Raw genomic sequence first — 18,770 nt, 5'->3', positions numbered from 1 at the left:
GAATCTTTGTAAATAATCCACATTATAAATGTATTTGTGTTCTTGCATGCCAGCTTTCTGGATTAGGTTTTTCTCACATATTCCCCAAACAGGCTCACACATTTGATATTTAAAAGGGAGAAATGTTAAGAATTCAGGAATGCAGACACCGAGATGAAATTACAATTTCTTTTGGAATGCCAACAAAAATGCTGGGAGACTGATGAGATTTCCTGTCATATCAGTCTGTAAAAACCTGTCCACTGTTTTCTTGTTTTCCTTGGAAAGGCTCAGTATTTTAACTAATTAATTTTCTAATTCCTCACATGCCATTCTTTAGGCATTGCAGGGCAGGTGTCCATTGATGCCAATGGGGACAGATATGGGGATTTCTCAGTGATTGCAATGACGGACCCAGAGGCCGGCACACAGGAGGTAAGAAAACAGCCTGTCATCTGTTTACTTGGAAGGCATCCGTCTGTTAAATACATAAATAAAAATGGGATCGTTTAACCATGTAAACCTGCAGCCCCTATCATTTCTTTAAAAAAAATTTCTTGAAGTAAATAATTTTTCAACTTAAAGCTTCTTTGACAGTTCCACCTGTCTTCCTTCACATTATGATAGTGTTTAAAATTTAAAAGATGAAACCTGTCATGATAGCTAAGCCCAGATAAATTGTGAATATAAGAAATTATTGTTTAAAATATGTAAGTCCTTTTACTTATGGATCAGAAGGACCATTGGGCACAACATATGCCACTTGGGTTATTCCACTGGATACAGCAGGAGCAGAAACAGAAGCAAAAAGCAGCCTATACAAAATAACACGAGTTGCACACAGTGAACAGCATGGTTGGGTTGTTTATTAATGCATGGCCCTAATTCAAGCTGTAGTATACAGCTTCAATTAGTTGTGCTGTTAGCCGCAAAGTAAACATTGACATAACATTTGCTGGTCATCTTTTGCTTTTCATCTTCATGAAGAGCCCAGCAAGCTCAAAAGTGAAGCAGCAGTCACTGAGCTGGACTTTCTCTGGGTGAACTCTGGTGAATCATAGAATCATAGAATTACTCAGGTTGGAAAGGACCTCAAAGATCATCAAGTCCAACCGCAGCCTAGCCATAGTACCCTAACTCTAACAACCCTCTGCTAAATCATATCTCTGAGCACCACATCCAAATGGCTCTTAAACACATCCAGGGACGGTGACTCAACCACCTCCCTGGGGAGCCTATTCCAGTGTTTAACCACCCTTTCTGTAAAGAAGTGTTTCCTAACATCCAACCTAAACTTACCTTGGTGCAACTTGAGTTCATTTCCCCTCGTCTTGTCACCTATCACCAGTGAGAAGAGACCTACCCCGCTCTCACTGTAAACACCTTTCAGGTACTGGAAGAGAGTAATAAGGTCTCCCTCAGCCTCCTCTTCTCCAGACTAAACAGCCCCAGCTCCCTCAGCCTCCCCTCATAGGGCTGATCTTCCAAGCCTTTCACTAGCCTCTTTGCCCTTCTCTTGACCTGCTCCAGTACCTCCATGTCCTTCTTGTACTGAGGTGCCGAAAACTGAACACAGTACTCGAGGTGAGGCCTCAGCAATGCCGAGTACAGGGGCAGGATGACTTCCCTAGTCCTGCTCACCACACCATTCCTTGAAATTATTATTAATTGAAATTATTATTATTATTGTCAGTGCTGCAACAAAAACAAATTCAAGAAGCCTTTTTGCATGAGTAAGGATGTCTCATGCATTTTCTTGTGTAAAAATGATTGAAAAACTCCAGCAGTAAACTGCAGGCACTTCCAGGGGTAGGAATAATCATAGAATCATAGAATTGCTCAGTTTGGAAAAGACCTTAAAGATCACTGAGTCCAACCACAACCTAACCATACTACCCTCACTCTAACAACCCTCTGCTAAATCATGTCCCTGAGCACCACATCCAAACGGTTTGTCAACACATCCAGGGATGGTGACTCAACCACTTCCTTTGGGGAGCCTATTCCAGTGCTTAACCACCCCTATTTGTAAAGAAGTGTTTCCTGATATCCAACCTAAACCTCCCCTAGTACAACTTGAGGCCATTTCCCCTCATCCTGTCACCTGTCACCAGTGAGAAGAGACCAACCCCGCTCTCGCTGTAAGCACCTTTCCGATATTGGAAGAGAGCAATAAGGTCTCCCCTCAGCCTCCTCTTCCCCAGACTAAGCAGCCCCAGTTCCTTTAGTCAGTCCTCATAGGGCATATTCTCCAAGCCCTTCACAAACCTTGTTGCCCTTCTTTGGACCTGCTCCAGCACCTCCTTGTCCTTTCTGTACTGAGGTGCCCAAAACTGAACACAGTGTTTGAGGTGAGGTCTCACCAGTGCTGAGTACAAAGGCAGGATGACTTCCCTAGTCCTTCTCACCACACCATTCCTGATACAAGCCAGGATGCCACTGGCCACCTGGGCACACTGCTGGCTCATATTCAGCTGACTGTCCATCAGTACACCAAGGTCCCTTTCCATCAGGCAGCTTTTCAGTCACTCCTCCCCAAGCCTGTAGGGTTGCCTGGGATTGTTGACCAAAATGCAGGACCCGACATTTGCCCTATTGAAACTCATACAGTTAACCTGGGGCCATCGATCCAGTCTATCCAGGTCCCTCTGTAGTGCCTTTCTTCCCTATGACAGATGAACACTCCCTCCCAACTTGGTGTTGTCTGTAAACTTACTGAGGGTGCACTCAATCTCCTCATCAAGATCATTAATAAATATGTTAAATAGAAGCAGCTGTGGGGGACACCACTCATGACTGGCCACCAACAAGTCATTAATCATCGTTAGTTGAAGTTAGGAGGACAAATTAGTTGGCATAAGGTTGGTATGAACAACTTGTATCTTTTCTGTTTGTTCAGCCCATTAGTTCTTTCTCCTGTTTATTAGTTTAATCTCCTTGTCTTAGCCTTCTTTCTGTTGTTCTTTCACTTGCAGTTTTAATCATCTTTTATTTCTTTCATGCTACCTTTGACTTTTTAACGTTGCTCATTCTAATTTCTCCTCCGCTTTATGATGCACATACATACAATTAGCATGCTTTACGTGATATTACTTATTTTTTGTATTTGCTACATTCATTTCTGTCCCCATGCTTCACTCTAGAAGTATTGTTTCACTGATTCTTTGTTTTATTAATTTTGCCAGTTTCTCCTATGTCAGTACATGAACTTTTATGTCTTGGCTGAGCTGAGCCAGATGAATCTGTTTGGGCAGAGCTGTCTCTCCGGGACCATTCAGAGTTTAAATCTGAAAGGTCCTGGTTAAACAACAGAATACCTATACCAACAGCAGCTTCGCTACAGGTGTGCAGCTTGTTAACCCTTGTGTGGAGCCCTGCAGTTTACACATGGCTAGTGCTCAACACGTGGCTAGTGCTCACACTGCAACAGGCACTCATTTTTCATCTGGAGGCAATGAAGAGCTGCCTCCCAAACTCCCTTAATGCATGTTTCACCGTTTAACTGCTTTTACTCTTTGAAAATCTGTATCCTATTTCTGATTTGAATCCATTTGGTTTCTCTTCATAGCTATTTATTGTTCTTAAGCCTTTCTGCATGCTTTCGCATTTTCTAAATCCTGATGATAGAGGAGGACTCCCCCACTCCAATTTGACAAATTAAACAATCTCCCAATTAAATCTGTTGCCTGCAAATGCAGCAGATTTCTTACAAGTTTTTAATTCCAGATGAAATACTGGAAGATAAATTAACTGCGTTATAACCAGGGCAAATGTTATCTGTCTTTTAGCTCCTACTCTTCAAAAAAGAGTTAAAGTAAAAGTCTGGAGCAGTGTATCTGTCTTTAATTGAAAAAATGTAATTCTAAAGCCTAGTTCTACCGTTACAGGTATTTATAGATATTTATAGACAAATACTGTTGATGTGTTTCTGCTGTCACTGCTGACTATTTCGGTGTTATCATATTTGGACTTTTTCCTTTACTACTTTGCATAAATTTTTGAAATTATTTTCAGATGAGTTACCTACTGCTAGCACAATTTAATGCTGCACCTTTGCAGTAGATCCAAAGTATGCTACTTTGAATTAAAGCCTGAATTTACTCTTGGGGATGGGACTGAAATTGTGAATCATCTTGATGAACTGAAATAATATGGTCTGAAATAATAGCCCACGGTACCAGGATAATAAGCATAAAATGCCCTTCCTAAGTAAATACAGAAAACAGCAGAAACAGAAGGTACAGAATGACTGGCTCTGTAGTAGTTCTGCAGGAGATCTGAAGATTTAACTGAGCATGATTGTGTATCTCCTGGACCTTGCAAAATAGAAAAGTCTAACATAAAAAATACTTTAAATGCTTTGTCCTGGTGACAGTCCTGAGCGTTCATTCTGCTGTGGAGGAATTGAAGAGAGCTCAAGGAGAGCAGGAGGAATATTCAAAGAGTTAAAAAACAAAAAAAAAAACAAACACACAAAAAACCTCATGGGAACTGGGTTTATACAGAAAAAAAAAAAGACTGAGGGTAGAACAGGTAAGAGTCTATGAATATGCAAAAGGATATTTCAGAAAGAGTCTCTGCGTCACCTGGCAATTGGATAAGTAGTGATGGCTAATTGCAACAAGGGAGATTTTGCTTACGTGCTAGGGAAAGTCACTGGCAGGAAAGATAACTAAGTTCCAGAGTGACTGCCCACAGAAAATGTCTAATCTCCATCTTCAGAGGCTTTTAAGAGCAGGTTGGATAAACATCTTTCAGGAATGTGCTTGTTCAGCTGATTCTGCCTTGGGGCAGAGCATGGACTGCATAACCTCCCAAAGACCCCTTCAGCCATGTCCTTTGTGATTCAGCATTCAGACACAGGACTCCAAACAATTGGTGCAGCATTCCTTTTTGTTTTACTTCTCTAACATGATAGGAAAATCTTTCATTCCTTTCTTTTTTACATAGGTGATTGGAGACTACTATGGAAAGCAGGGGCGTTTTGAAATTCGATCAAATGTGAAATATCCTTGGAATCACGGCAGGCTGAGAATAGATGAAAGCCGAGTTTCGGAGCACACAAACAATACACCGTGTAAATCATGTAAGTTTAGAGACTTAATGCTTCTGTGCAGCCATCAGAGGGAGGAATCCTTGTAGTGAAGCAGCATAACAGGCCGTATTAAACTGCTTAGCACAGTTGTCTGAGTTGGACATCATGAGTGTGTCTCTCTGCTCTTTGTGAAGCCAAGGTCTTGCAGTCTCAGGTAGTATGTGTTCTGAATCACTTTCCTGAATTTAAATGTGATAGTTGTGATGCTTGCATGAGGCACAGCCCAAGACCCTGAGACTTTGCAACCTTCCAGGGAATAAAAGGTAAAATCTGTTTTAGCCATGATGAAGATTATAACTGAAACCCTGAGCAGAGCAATCATATCAATAATTAGCAGGTGCGGAGCTCAGTTCTGCTGTCTACCCAGTGCAGCATGATTTTCAGTGCTATCAGAAGGCTCTGTGTGGGGACAACGAGGCTGAGAAGAGGTGAAGTAGATTAGACCAAAACTGAGGTTTCCATGCACAGATATTTCCAGATGACCTTAAGCACATGTCCTGATGTATGGAGACAAACCCCTCAAATGTTCAGGGATAACATAAAAGGAAGGAGCAGTTTAATGTCCTTAATATTTCTATGACTGTGAGGGCTGGGGCACCTCTCTCATGAAGACAGACTGAAGAAGCTGGGCTTGCTCTATCTGAAGAAGAGAAAGTTACAGGGAGACCTCATCACAGACTTTCAGTATTTAAACGGAAATTATAAACAAGAGGGATATCAACTTTTTACATAGGTAGATATTGATAGGACAAGGCTTTAAAGTGGAAGAGGGTAGATTTAGGCTAGATATTAGGAAGAAATTGTTTACTCTGAGGGTGGTGAGACACTGGAACAGGTTGCTCAGAGAGGTTGTGGATGCACTGTCCCTGGAGGCATTCAAGGCCAGGCTGGCTGAGGCTTTGAGCGACACTGTCTAGAGGGAGGTGTCCCTGCCTATAGCAAGGGGGTTGGAACTGCATAATCTTAAAGGTCTTTTCCAACTCAAACCATTCTATGATTCTATGACTTGGCAACCCTGACAGTGGCAGGGGACGTGGAACCTGATGGTCTTTGAGGTCCCTTCCAAACCAAGCCATTCTATGATTCTGTGGTTTTGTGTTCCTTTCCAGAAATCCAGGTAGGCATGACAAAAGGCAGCAGGCTGTATCCACATAAAAATGATGTTCTTTGCAGAATACTAGTCCCTGCTTGGGCTCTCCTGTACCCACTGTGTCCGTGGAGCAAGAAGAAGCTTCTGTGGTTTTAACTTGAAAAGGCATAAATTCTTGTACTTTTGAATAATCAGTCATTTTAATAAACTTGGATGATGACAGGTTATGATCCTAAACCAGATCAAATAAAATTGTTCCTGTTATAATGGCTCAAGGCATATCCAGGGCTGATTGCTGTTGTGCACAGTACTGCAATCCTGATTTGTGTTATGATTCAGATCAAGCTGTCCAGACCACTTTCTTAACAGAATGTGTCTAATCTTTATTTTTGACTTTTTTGACTTCTTCTGCCACTGATCTTAGTTGCTTATTTAACTGCAAGGAAAACAGGGACAAAAAATAAACCGTCAGGAAATAGAGTAGAAGAGATTCCCATGGAGTCTTGAATGCTGAAGACTTTACTTATTATCTAGTACTGGTCATTCATTTCCTAGTCATATGTGTTTTCCAATATGTGAATGCAAATAGTCCTCATTATGAACTCTGATTATTGATTTTTACCTTTTCAAGCAGGTGGTCTAGGAGAATCGGCAGTTACAGGAATAGTCGTGGGTGCCTTACTTGGAGCAGGATTGCTAATGGCTTTTTACTTTTTCAGGTTAGTCCAATTCACTCAAAGTTCCTTCAACTCTTTGCTCATCATCCACACCTTTTAGCTCCTGGAAGCACATCTCTGATGGGAGACAGAAAGGCGCCATTATTATCTGTGGTAACATTCCCACCATAGACAGTGAATATGCTTTGCTTGTACTTACGTGTGAATCAAAATAATTGACTCAAAGCCTCATCCTGTAACTGCTTACATCTCTGAGTAACTTTACTCATGGCACTAGTTCCAGGGAGTTCTGTTCATTCACAGATATCTTAGTAAATTGCTTTGGCCTTGAAAGCTTTCTTTGATTGGTATTGCTCAGTAGAACAATCATGCAGTTTGTGATCATTTAAGAAACACATATCATTTGCCTGGTGCCATGCTTTGTTTTTGAGCACTGAGTGGAATTGTAGTGGGAGCTAGAAAGAGATGTCTGGTTTGGTTTAAGAGAGCATTTGGAATTCAAAGCTGTGTGTTTAACTTAATAAGCTGAGGTCAATGGAGGGTGATCAGTGTTTTACCCCCGTTTAGGTAAAATAACTCTTACACTGCTAGTCAGTGGATGTAAAGTCTTGGGACTTGATCCTACATTGTCAGACCAAAATATTCTTATATCAGTTCAGCATCTTATATATGGTATGACTTATCCTTTTATGATATGAAGAACAAAAGGAAATAGGAGGATAGAATTAACCTCTACACTTAAGAATTAAATCTTTTTTGTCAATGAAAATCTTTGTAGAAAACACTTAACAAAATGAACAGACAAAACCTGTGTCACTTTTCTAGCACATAAATGGGGTTTCAAAAGGTCTAAGAAGCAGAACTATTAATCGAATGCTTAACAATATTTGTTGCTTATATCATGTGTTGTTTGGGTCTGAAACAAGACAAATTAACTGGGACTGATTAAAGACTGTCTTTAAAAAAAAAAAAAGGAAAAAGAAAATACAACTGTATCTTTACATTCTAGTTCATCAGAGGCTCTTGTATCTTTTTGTATATTCCAAATCTGAGCTGGTAACTTTGGGTTTTTTTGTTTGTTTTTTTTAAGTGTTGCTGATACTGGGAGGAATTGGTAGTTGAGTACAATGAATAGGGCAAAAGACATACCTGAGCAGATATAAAAATATACAAAGATCACAGTAGGAACAGGTCTTAGACTCTGAGTCATCTGACAGTAAAATCTGAGTTGGAAATCCATGTGAACAAAGATGGGTTGACAGTCTTCGTATTTATGCTCAGAAGGGAGAAATGAGCACTTTTTTGAGTGCTTTCAGGCTGCATGCACACCTTCTGGTTACACTGCTTTTATCATTTGGATCTGTAATCAGTACAGATGGGCATGGAAATTCAGTTTTGAGTGAGCATTGAAAAATCTGGATTGTAGTTCTGATACATATTTGAAAGGATTTAAATTCAAGGAGCTGCATTTCTGAAACAAGGGCATGTCTGCGTGGCTGAGCTACTGCTGAGCGTGCGCTGTCTCGCCTATGGAAGACTGGCATAAATTAAGTAAAGAACATACATTTTTTCTAATTACTTCTGAGCCTACGGATACAGATGTAGTTGTCTAGGGAGCATGTAGGTAAACAATTTCTGTTGAGTCATATTATCCAAATTAAAATCTTGGTGTTTTGAAAAACTTTCTTCCACTACCACATACCTAGCTTAGACTAATGCTACACATGCAAGTGGAACAGAAGATGGAATCGTGGCATGCAAGGATTTTGTTATGCATCTACACAAAAAGTACTGTGTGCAGGTGGGGCTGAACTAATGCCCTTCTGAAGCATTGGTCTTGAAACTCAGTGGAAGCATAAATACATGAAATGTAAACATGGTAGTCTTATGATTTTGGGGGAAGACTTGGGTACTAAAGGGGAAACTGAAAGGCAGTCAGAGGCAGTGTGACATATAAATTAGCATAACAGGATCTGTCAAAAGGCCCTTGAGGAAGACATGCAGGAAAAAGTATGTCTTTTGCATGAGCAGTTGTATTTACATCTTATCTACATGCTACATCCCTTTTCTTAATTCATCTTGTTATCTCCACTGATATTGTAAACACAGTAGCTTTCTCAGTGGGAGATGGGACCATTAGTTGGCTAACATGCAGTTTCACTAAGAAATGCAACTGAATAAAGAGTCAAATCCATTGTTTGAACTCTGCAGAAAGTGCCCCCTGTACTCAGGAAAGAAATTTGGCTTTGATCAATGTAAAGCAGTGATGTGACACAGTTCACATGGCATTTCACAAGAACTTCCTAATCACTTAAATCAGAATTTTTCAAAGAAGCAAATGTCTGTGTCATGGAGCTTTGAGACTGCTGTGTGACAGTCATTCTTGAGCCTGGGTAAAATATTTCAATGCAAACTACTTTAATCTTTGACCAGGGTTTCACATTCTGTCACATTTCATTTTTCAACTGGAACCCAGCTGTCCCCTACAGGCATTCTTTATAAGGAAGGTCCTGTTATCCTATAGCTGGAGAAGGATTTCTCACTCTGTTCCTCTTCTTTCATGCAGAAAGAAGTACAGAATAACTATTGAGAGACGAACTCAACAGGAGGACTGTAACATGGGGAAACATCGGCAGTTACGCGAAGACTCCATTAGATCTCATTTTTCTGCTGCATAAAGAAGAAAAATAATCCCATTCTTCCAGGGGAAAAAAAAAAAAAAAAAAAAGAATTAGGGGAATGGGCACAACCAAAGACATCAGTGTAAGAAGAAGAGGCTCTTGAGGAACTCACTCTTTTAAGCAGTAATTTTGTCTTAATTATTTTCAGAAGCTCAGGAATGATTTACTAATCACATTATGCCGCATGGCCTTTCATCTCATGAACAAAAATGATGCAGTTTGATGTTATAGGGTGTACTTAATATGTAAAGACGATATTTCTTAAGACATGTATTAAGAACAGCAGATTTGTGTTTAATTGATGGGGATGCCACATTCTGATTCCCAATTTTAGCTCCTTCTGACGCCTTCCTTAATAGCACCTCACTCATGGGTATCACATACAGATTCACAGACACAAATGCTGGTTTGCTGTCAAAATGAAAAGATCGGTTAATGTGGGGTATGATCCTGCATCACTGATTTGTTGTGCCTGACTACAGGAAATGCAGGATTGCACATATGGAGTTCAGTCCTGAGAAGGAGTTGGTACTTTGGGTGTAATGAACTCTGTTGACAATCAGGGAGGTGGAAACGCACATGAATTGTGCTTCCCTTGTTTGTGTAGTATTAAGAAAAGTACTGATTTTCCCTCCTATGCACTGGGAGTCTAGAAAAACTCCAGTGAAGGATGTGGAGTTTTGCTGGTATAAGATACTGAAAGAGAAGAGGTCTCCAGAGCAAATGGGCTAATTCTGCAGTCTTATATGTGTTTTTACTGTGCTCTTTTCTCTTCACTGCCATCACCTTTCAGAGAGGCAAGCATAGTCCATGTGGGACCTGTTCCTGTTCCCAATGAAGTCGGTGGCAAAATCCCATTAACTTCAGTGAGCACAGGATTGCATCCAAGATATGTAAATAGAAAGGAGTTTGTATAACTGAAACAGTTCAAAAGAGGGTCTTTTTTGTGTGTAAAAATGACATTAATGCTACCATTTTAGTTTTAGGATATTTTTTATCTTGTATTTTTCTATTAAAATATCTATTTTTGCTTTGGTAGGATTAAAACTTAAGGGGGATAATGTTTTGAGGACATATTTTTTATGATAGGAGTAACATGCAGGGAAAGTCAACAACAGTAAATGCATTTTGGAACCAATATTTAGGGGAGAAGAAGTGACTTTATGGATAACAACAAACTTTTTAACCCCTTTCTTCTCCAGGCATATGTGTCCTGCATACAGTTATTTAAACAATATAATTACAGTTACCAGATTGCTTATACGATGATAACATTGATCCTGAAGATAATGAACTGTGTGTGTTACATAGTCCCACATTAGTCAATGAGACTAACTTCACCTTTGTATGATTAAACACACAAACAACAATCTTCAGGAATCAGGATGGTAAAACACTACTCTAGGACTGACTTTAATCTCACTGCCATTAGTATGCCTGGGAACTTTGCCATTGACTTTACCAGGAGCAAAACTGAATCTGTGATGAATTAGCTACTGACAGGTTATTTTGTATTAGACAGATGAGAGGTCTTTCTAGTCAAGAAACGGAAATGAACAGCACGTAATATAAACGATGAAGACGACCTGTAAAAATACTGTCTGTGAGAAAGCCCAGCTATGACTGTGATTGTAATGCATGAAATCTTCTGGCTTATCTTATTCTGATTTCATAAGCAGAACTTTTCTAGTCTCAGGAGTCATAGTCAGACTTTACACAATAGTTATTCTCAAAACTGGCACCGAAGCCTGTGTTCTACAAAACTTCTGTACTCTGAGAAGCCAGAATGAAAATTCAGAGAAATCATTTTGAGGTGGCTGGAAGTGGACGAAGAGCAAAAGCTGGCTTTGTTTTCTTTCTGCTGTCTTTTATTGGTGGGGAAATACTCCGTGGAATAATACATTGAACTGTTTTTGCTATTTCTTTCATTGCAATATCTCTTAGCGTATGCAGTGGTCATCACCTGCTTGCTGATGGTCAGGAGAGCAGCAGGATCAATGATGGTCATAAACTGGGTAGATTTTAGGATGTTAGGCATCTTTAGGATTTCCTGTAATAGCCATTATTCACGTGGTAGATTTATATCATCCCGTTTTCCAGTCAAGACTTGTATGACTTCTTCGAAGGAAGTCCAAAGTAACACTGAGACTAATGGACAGTTTTCTGAAGTTGACTCCTTGTCTCATGGGCACCAGAGATGGGTGTAGGCTAGAACAGTATTCATAGTCATAGAGTTGGAGAGAAAAAAGACTTCCTGATTAGTTTCTGTAAATTTTTAAGAATAATTGAGTTTATCTCAATTATTTATTTATGTCAGTGGGCATGGTTTTGTTTGTTTGTTTGTAGTTCTTGGCTGGTTGGTTGGGTTTAAAAAAAAGAAAAAGCTAATTTCAGAGATAACTTTGATCTACTTTTGTTTTGCAAGTAAGCCTTTCATTATTTTTACTTTCTTTTATCCTTTAGACTACTTTGCCACAGCAAAACTGAAGGAAAATTTTTAAGCATGTAGAGAAAAAGGGTATTATTTGAAGGATAAAATTTTTTAGAAATGGTAATGGCTACGAGTTGTCCTGCCAGTCTGAAATGGTACTCGCCTAGCCACTAGTTAGGGAGCAAAGCACTGTTGGTCTGCCTTTTTCCTGTGCTATCCACAGCCAGGTCAGAGCAGAAGATCAGAGCAAGGAGATCTGTCTGGGGCAACAAGTTTTTAGGACAACTTTTTTGTTTTGTGGTGTCTTATTATAACTAAGCATTTTTTTAAAAAGTAGAATGAAAGGTCACTCCTCAGTTAAAATGGCAGTTCCTCTTCCCAGGTTTATATAGGATTTTTAATCATGGCTTCGGGAAGTTTTGTCCTGAAATGTCTGTTGGTGGGATGCTGATGGTGGCCTGACCACAACTTTACATCCCAGCACCTCTCATCTTCTAAAGGCGAACCTTTCTCATGTATTAGAGTATTCTAGATTGATGGACGTAATCTTTCTAAGTTGGTGTACAGCTGTGAATTTTTCCCACAGAAGTGTGGAAATCGTGTAAGGTGTTTCACATAAGTACATTCCTCTATAGCATAAACAAACTTGCCCTTCATAGCTGCCCTCCACAGGCCTCATGCTAATCGTTCACAGGTCTTCCAAGAACCACAGATGAAAAACTGCCTTGAGTTTACATTATTCATCAGAGGTTTTTTACTATCTAATGCCCTTTTCCTTTTTGGTTCATATGCATTAGCTCAGTGCCACAATGTTTAGGCTTTAAACTCTGTAAGGAAATGTTTAATCAAAGTAATAATAATTGATTCTCCAAAGAGTTTTCAAAACCCACATTTTTGGCTTCAATAAACTATCTGTGTTACAAATACACATTACAGAGCAGCACAAGGAGGGCCTTGATTCAGCCTACACTTCAGAACACATGAAGCATGCTTGACTTCAGCTTATAAGTGCTTTACTCACCTGGGACCAAAGGGTATCATACTGGCCACAGCCGAACCCAAGGGAATCTTGCCTTGTGCCTGAATTGGAGCAAGGCTGGCCCCAGAGTCCATATCTTTATTTTGAAATCTCATAGCTGTGCCTAACGCTGGTGACACTGAACTGGTGGCTTCGTGTTTTGGTCAGTGGCAAATTCTGATAATTTAGTATTTCATTAAATTACCAAATATCAGTCAGCTTAATAGCTGATACACCTCAAAATTCTTTTCCAGAGAATAAGACGGACAAATCATATGACTTCACTCCCTTACTTGAAGCATGTATACTTCCACTGCAAATTGGCTGTTGCAGCATACTCTACAACAGGAAAAGATGAAGCAAAACTTTCAATAGGACCTCTGATTTAGTGTACTGAGACCCATTAGTCAGATGCCTAATGCTTTGATGTGGACCTTAGGTAGTTTGAGAAGTTTTGTTTATGGACAGTTTGTGTGCCCAGAGCTGTCTGACTGTCATCATAACCAGTTAATTACCAGTTCTTTCTGCGATGTGCTTCAGTGAGAACATTCAACCAGTGCTAAAAACTGCAATAGGAATGTTGTGCGTTTTGCAGGATTGTGGCCAGAATTCAGCTTATTAAAGAGTTGCATTCATTCATTTTTTAAAATAAATTTTATTGATCTGTTTTCAGTTTGTTTTTAAGAAATGCTTAACTGCATTATTGAAAGTATTTCATAGGGTTTTAATGGAGAATGATTAAGGTGTAGTTAATACTTTGAAAGCAGTGGGGAGGATGGGAGCTAGATAAAATAAGAACATACTCCATGACAGCATGGTCTAGTGGGAGGTTGACATCTCTTTCATTTTTTGGCTTGGAGATCCAATCACTCTCTCCTTAAGTGAAACAAAGAAAACCTCTCATTGATTCAAGGGAAGCAAACTCAGGCCCTCACTGAAGTGTCTTCAGGCTTTAAATTCAGCATCTTGAAGCAGTTCAAAGTTAATTTCTCAGCTCTGCAGTAGAACAGGCTGCATCAGCCTTAGCTGACCTTGGCTCCAGAGTGATTTTCACCTCATGAATGCCATAATGCTCCTGGAAAGCTAAGAATAGACATCAAAGACAGGAAGCTAATAGTCCTGGTCGTAAATTTCTTTGGCAATTCAGTCCACCTTTTCCGGAGCTCAAGACAGTTCCACATCCTTCACTACCCTCCTCTGTGCTTCAGAGTAGCCATGTAGCCGTTCAGTTTCTTTATATAAAGCAGTTGAGGTTTTTTGCTCATTTTCTCCCAGAGTGGAATGAACACTGTTGAATTCCCTATTTTTCAATGCCCTTTTCTCCAGCTCCAGAAGTAGTCTGAAAAGAGACTGTTACTTTCCATCACGTAGTCAGACCTGTTCCCAGTCCCCTGGGAGGTGGCTCTTCTGTAATTTTGGCCCATGCTTGTTGTTTTCTTGCTGTTCAACCACCTGCACACCTTGCATTGGCCATGCCGGCCAGCTGCTATCAGAGATTTGGAGCTGTAATTGCGCAATGTTGCCTGTCAAGTAAACAAAGCTGAAAAAATTGGTTTAGCTAAAAACATTATGTAGTTTAAGTGGAATTTTGAGACTGGCATCCTTTTAAGAACATCCGAGGCTGGCACTGCAAATTGAAGTCAATGATTCCTCGGCACCCCTGTGCTGCAGGGCTGAGCTCACAGGAAGCTCAGTGGTCCAGGCATGAGCAGATGATGTCAAGTGTTGTGAGCAACAGTTTTTACCCTAGTAATTGTTGGTAAAAAGTGACACCAGATGTATCGACCTGCCTGTGGAGCAAATGGAAGCAGATATATTTCCAGTGGTACATTACTTTTACTGTGGGTCAGGAACACATCCTAGTAACTTCTGTCACAGCAGTGAATGATGAAGGGACACGTTCTGTGGCATATCTTTCAGGAGGCAGCGTTGGCCACTTTCAGAAACAAAAGAAAACAAAAGTTAATTTTGGAATATATTTTGAAGACATGCTGGAAAAAGCTTTGCCTTCAGATGTGCTGTGTGTACTCTCTTCCTCCCTGCCTTTCTTTCTTGCTGTTGAAAGCACAAAAAGATTTGTGTGTGTGAAACCTTTCAAGTGGAAGGATGGAAGTGTTTGCACTGTGCCCATCTCTGGTTAGAGGAGGCAGAAATGAATTCCGACAGATTCAGACCTGTATGTTTTCCACTCTCGGTTACCTTTTAACATTCTCACTCTGAGGCTGATGAAAAATGATTGATGAAATTAAAACAAGTTCCTGTTTGTGAGAGACCTCAGAGCTGGCTGTATACGGGGGTCAGCAGGCTGTGCAGCAGATGTTGCTCATGTCTTTTCTCTTCTGGAGGATGACAGGAAGCCTAAGAACTTCAGCTTACCCCTGTGAAGCCTTAAGTCTGACATGAGTAGATCTCTCCCCTTATCTCTCTAATAAAAGAAGAAAGGATATCGGTTAATATTGGAGTTTTTAAAAGGTCAAGGCTGGTTTTGATCGAGACGATAACGCTGCCATAGCTTTGAGGCTTTTTTGGGCTCATGTTTAGTTATGTCCAGTGTATCATTATGTAGACTGTTTTATTATGCTATTACTTCTTCCAGAATTTACCTTTCAGGATGCCTCTTAACTGACATACATCAAATTTATAGCATACAGAACTAGCTCTCAGAAGGAGAGGCTTAGAGTTCATTCAAGATCTCTCACTAACCACTAACTTAATATTCTGCATCAAAGGCAAAATATTCTCAATAATATGACACTGTTAAAATGTGTATGTTAAGCTATAGTACTTCATAAAATCTTATGTGGACTCATTAGGTGTTAAATTTTGGAAAGGTTAAAATCCACTCGGTGTGAACCGTTACTTGGTGTTACTGTCATGTGAATGTTTCTAGAGGACACTTGAGCAAGCAAAGAAATGTACCAAAAAGGGTATTTTAAATGATCTTGTTTTAATGGTTTCTTTTGTAATCTCAACTGGTATGCACAAGGAACATACAATTTTCTCCCCTTCAACTATGATCAGGTGTTTTGCTATTGATATGCGAAATCTTCAACAGACATAACCAGCACAGCTATGCTGATTCATGCTTTGTTGATGGTCTGGACTTCTCTTCCTCTGTGACATTCACATGCAGTGCAACAGAGGAAGAAGCCACACTAAAAAGTCAATATCACAGTTCGTAATTCATGGCCAGTTATCCTGGTGCCACGTGAGGTGATAAACATGTCCTCTTTTATTTGGTATATCCCTTATGTAGTTCTGTGGCAGATGATGCAATGAATTCTGCAGCATAGGATGCAAAGGTTGAAAATACCTGTTGTGGAATTGATTATTCTCCCATGGTGATAGTATTGACTGTACTCAGAGTAGGATCAGGCTCTGTCTGCACAGCACACTGTCTTTATTGCTCAGTAAGTAATTTTTAGAGGCTCATCAGAAAGCTTATTTGCATTTTAAATCCTACATAGCCCCATTACCTAACATTTAAATGGGATTTAAGGGATACATAGGGCCTGGCCAGGTTGTATCATGCCTATAGGCAGATACATGTAAGTAAAAATATCTTCCTTGCTGTGCAGGTCTGAAAGTGTTGAGAAGACATAGATAGAAAGGCAGGATGAAAGCAGTGGGTAGAATTTGCTGTGTTTCTTGTGCATAAGGTGTAATTATCACAAAACAAAGAGGACTCAGGATAGACACTGTGGACGTTAACTTTGTCCCCTATTTTGGGTGATACTGTTCATTATTAATGTAAAAATACTGGACAACAGAGAAACCTATTATCAGTCTAGTAGAAAACGAATGGAAAGCTGCACAGTATATTGTACTGATGTAAGTAGAACTATCTGCATATAATGTGATTTTATTTATTGTTTTTGTGTAGAGAAGAGTGAGTATTCATGACTGTGGATATAACCTTTGTTTATTTGTGTAATGTATTTTATTTCTTTTACAACTTGATCATTTAAAATATCTACATTCATTGGTGTCCTTTGACTTTTTATTATGTGCATTTTCTTTTACACACTTTAAAAATGCAAGAATATCACATACCTAAATTGTAACAAAATGTTTCCATTAAAGAAATAGGAATATGATATCATCTGTTTCCCTGGTGTCTTTTGCTATCATTTTTTGGTCTGTTTCACTGGAACCTTATTGAGTGAGCAGTCATTTCTGTATCACGTAGAAGAAGCAAAACTTACACATTTTACCAACCTACGAGCTCATTTCTTTGCAGCAATCTTATCAAATTGGGGTTGTTTCATTCTGTTTCTTTACTGTGCTTTTAGATACATTCTTCAAATTACCCTGTTTTGTCTAGCCGCCTGCTTTCTGTAAGCTTGTGTCTGTTGTAGCAGTGTTGCCAAAGTTAAGATTCATGCTTGAGACTATGCCAGGCCTTCATAATCTAAACTAGCCGGGAAATGAGTATGAGGAAGAAATATCTGATCACAGTCATATCAAAACTGCAAGTACCAACAACTCACTGGGGAGCTGATAAAGAGGAGGAAACATCCTCTGAGTTAACTGTGGACTTAAAATCTTCCTGCAGCACAGGAAAGCAGGAAGAGTGAAAACACAGGCTTGGAGAGACCTATTCAATTAGTAGAGATTTTAAATACTTTCTTAGCTGCAGTGCTCTTCGTTGGTAAATATCCAAATGCGTCATTAAATTTAATAAACTCAGTACCGCCAACAAGTAAATGAATGTTACCAGTTTGTACAGCTGATTAAAGGTGCAAAGAGGTACAAAGGTGTACATGGGCTTCTCCAGAAGTAATGCCTGCTATTTTGTTATGTTGGCCCAAGACGTTGAAGGCAGAGGTCGGTAATGTGGCCATAGAGTTTGAGTCTTCCCACCAATATCCCGTTACATTTTGTTGCTGTGTTATAGGTCGCAGCAGAGGGTCAGTCTGTCAGAATGGTATCTGACATGGAAGTGCAACTGAAGCAAATGTGTGTCATTGAATTCCTCCATGAGGAAGAATTTGTCCCCGTTAGCATTCACTGACTCTTGCAGAATGTCTATGGAGACCAAAAGGTGGATGTGAGCACAGTGAGGCTGTGAGTTGTGCATTTCAGCAGTGACTACAGTGACAGTAGGTCACCTCCGCCAGTGCAGATTTTTGTGAGTGTGGTATGCAGTTGCTTGTTCTTGGCTGGTGAAAATGTATAACTAATGATGGTGACTATACTGAAAAACAATGTTTTTGATAGAGACTTTGCTCTATCAAACTGTTACTGTGCTCTTTGCTGTAGTTTCCATGGAAATAAAAAGAGGCATTGCTTCTGGAGAAGCCTACATAGAATCACATGGAATATATCATGGAATGTAATCACATAGAATGGCTTGGTTGTTTTAAAGCTCCTTTTAAGTAGTGAAAGTCCACAATGCGGTCTCACCAGAGCCTTCTCCAAGCTGAACAAGCCCAGCACCCTCAGTCTTTCTGTGTAGGAGAGGTGCTCCAGCCCTCTGCACATCCTCATGGCCCTCCTCTGGACCCACTCCAACAGTTCCACATCCTTCCTGTGATGGAGGCCCCAGGCCTGGGCGCAGTACTGCAGGTGCAGCTTCATGAGGGCTGAGAAAAGGGCGACAATTACCTCCGTCTCACTGCTGGCCACCCCTCTTCAGATGTAGTCCAGTTAGCTTTCTGGGCTGTAAGCACACACTGTTGTCTCTCCTCAAGCTTTCCATTCACCAGGATCCTTAAGACCTTCTCAGTAGGTTCAACATGACTCATCTCTAATGTCTTCTAGCAATTTAAGATTCTAGTCAGGACACACTGAAGATTA

The 18,770-nt window shown here is 40.0% G+C and overlaps 1 protein-coding gene across 4 annotated transcripts in view; it reads left to right on the top strand.

Moving 5' to 3' along the window:
- The window catches only part of NPR3 (natriuretic peptide receptor 3), a 60,307-nt gene that overhangs the window by 31,542 nt on the left and 9,995 nt on the right, over positions 1-18,770 (top strand). Inside the window, exons 5-8 of one of the 4 annotated variants that reach the window (XM_004937171.5) lie at positions 320-414; positions 4,930-5,065; positions 6,799-6,883; positions 9,408-17,068. In XM_004937171.5, coding sequence (XP_004937228.2) covers positions 320-414; positions 4,930-5,065; positions 6,799-6,883; positions 9,408-9,519 — 428 coding nt within the window. In that variant the 3' untranslated portion in view covers positions 9,520-17,068. Of the gene's footprint in view, positions 1-319; positions 415-4,929; positions 5,066-6,795; positions 6,884-9,407; positions 17,069-18,770 lie in introns of those variants that run through there. The other 3 variants (XM_003642974.6, XM_004937173.5, XM_004937172.5) reach the window with 3 other exon arrangements.

The sequence above is a fragment of the Gallus gallus genome, chromosome Z (genome assembly GCF_016699485.2).
Source record: "Gallus gallus isolate bGalGal1 chromosome Z, bGalGal1.mat.broiler.GRCg7b, whole genome shotgun sequence".
NCBI classification, from domain to species: Eukaryota; Metazoa; Chordata; class Aves; order Galliformes; family Phasianidae; genus Gallus; species Gallus gallus.
This window is presented reverse-complemented; position numbering and strand designations above follow the sequence as displayed.